The 1,186-nt window shown below is 47.7% G+C and overlaps 1 protein-coding gene across 1 annotated transcript in view; it reads right to left on the bottom strand.

The window, feature by feature from the left end:
• The window catches only part of LOC306918049 (deoxyribose-phosphate aldolase-like), a gene marked incomplete at its 5' end in the record, with an annotated part of 18,067 nt that extends 17,209 nt beyond the window's left edge, over nucleotides 1-858 (bottom strand). The window contains one exon of the mRNA XM_079530942.1: nucleotides 711-858. Coding sequence (XP_079387068.1) covers nucleotides 711-858 — 148 coding nt within the window. The remainder of the gene's footprint in view (nucleotides 1-710) is intronic.
• Nucleotides 859-1,186: the final 328 nt, after the last annotated feature.

Below are 1,186 nucleotides of genomic sequence, written 5' to 3'. Positions count from 1 at the left end.
ACAGCTACTGCTGTTGTCCTGAGACGTCCCCTTATCATTCAATAACTCACCACACACAGCCGGCAGTTTTTTGCTTCTATGCCTAGCTTTGTGTGTTTGTGTGAATTTTAGCTGATGATTTGATTGGCTGAGCAAAGTACATATCGAGATAAAAAGTGAAGACAGAAAAGTGTGGAGACAAATTGTGATTGGCCGGAATGAGATGATGTCATGATGATAAGACCGCCCCACACATTTTTTAGTGTTTACTTTTTACCGTAGGTTTAACTCTCGAGTCTCAAACTGGCGCCATTTTTATTTTTCATCAGAGTAAAGCATGGACAGAGTGGCGCTGGATGATGACATCAGAGTAAAGCATGGACAGAGTGGCGCTGGATGATGACATCAGAGTAAAGCATGGACAGAGTGGCGCTGGCTGATGACATCATCAACAGGTGACTTTATGAAATACCAGTCTGCCTCCTGATTGGCTGGCCAGACTGAGTCGAGAAGTGACAAAACAGATTGACGGAACGCAGCCAATCAGGATGGAGCACAGGCTATAGAGCAGCTCTGGACCAATGGGCTGTGCCTGTGAGGCTTTGAGACATGGACCAATGGGCTGTGCCTGTGAGGCTTTGATACATGGACCAATGGGCTGTGAGGCTTTGAGACATGGACCAATGGGCTGTGAGGCTTTGAGACATGGACCAATGGGCTGGCTGCCTTACCTCTGTCCTTCATGTCCATGCTGTCCAGCAGCTCTGGACCAATGGGCTGTGAGGCTTTCAGACACAGCCGGTGGACATTGGACGGAGTGTCGTCTCCAGCCAGCGTGGTGAGGTCAATGCAGGTCACGGCCCTGAGCAGCCACGCCGCCTAGTGGAGACATGACACACTGCAGCTAAATACATATATACACACCCCCTAGTGGACACATGACACACTGCAGCTAAATACATAAATACACACCCCCTAGTGGACACATGACACACTGCAGCTAAATACATATATACACACCCCTAGTGGACACATGACACACTGCAGCTAAATACATATATACACACCCCCTAGTGGACACATGACACACTGCAGCTAAATACATAAATACACACCCCCTAGTGGACACATGACACACTGCAGCTAAATACATATATACACACCCCCTAGTGGACACATGACACACTGCAGCTAAATACATAAATAC

Source organism: Electrona antarctica, assembly GCF_951216825.1.
Source record: "Electrona antarctica genome assembly, contig: scaffold_364, whole genome shotgun sequence".
In the NCBI taxonomy this organism is placed as follows: domain Eukaryota; kingdom Metazoa; phylum Chordata; class Actinopteri; order Myctophiformes; family Myctophidae; genus Electrona; species Electrona antarctica.
Note: the sequence above shows the minus strand (reverse complement) of the source record. Positions and strands in the feature narration are given on the sequence as shown.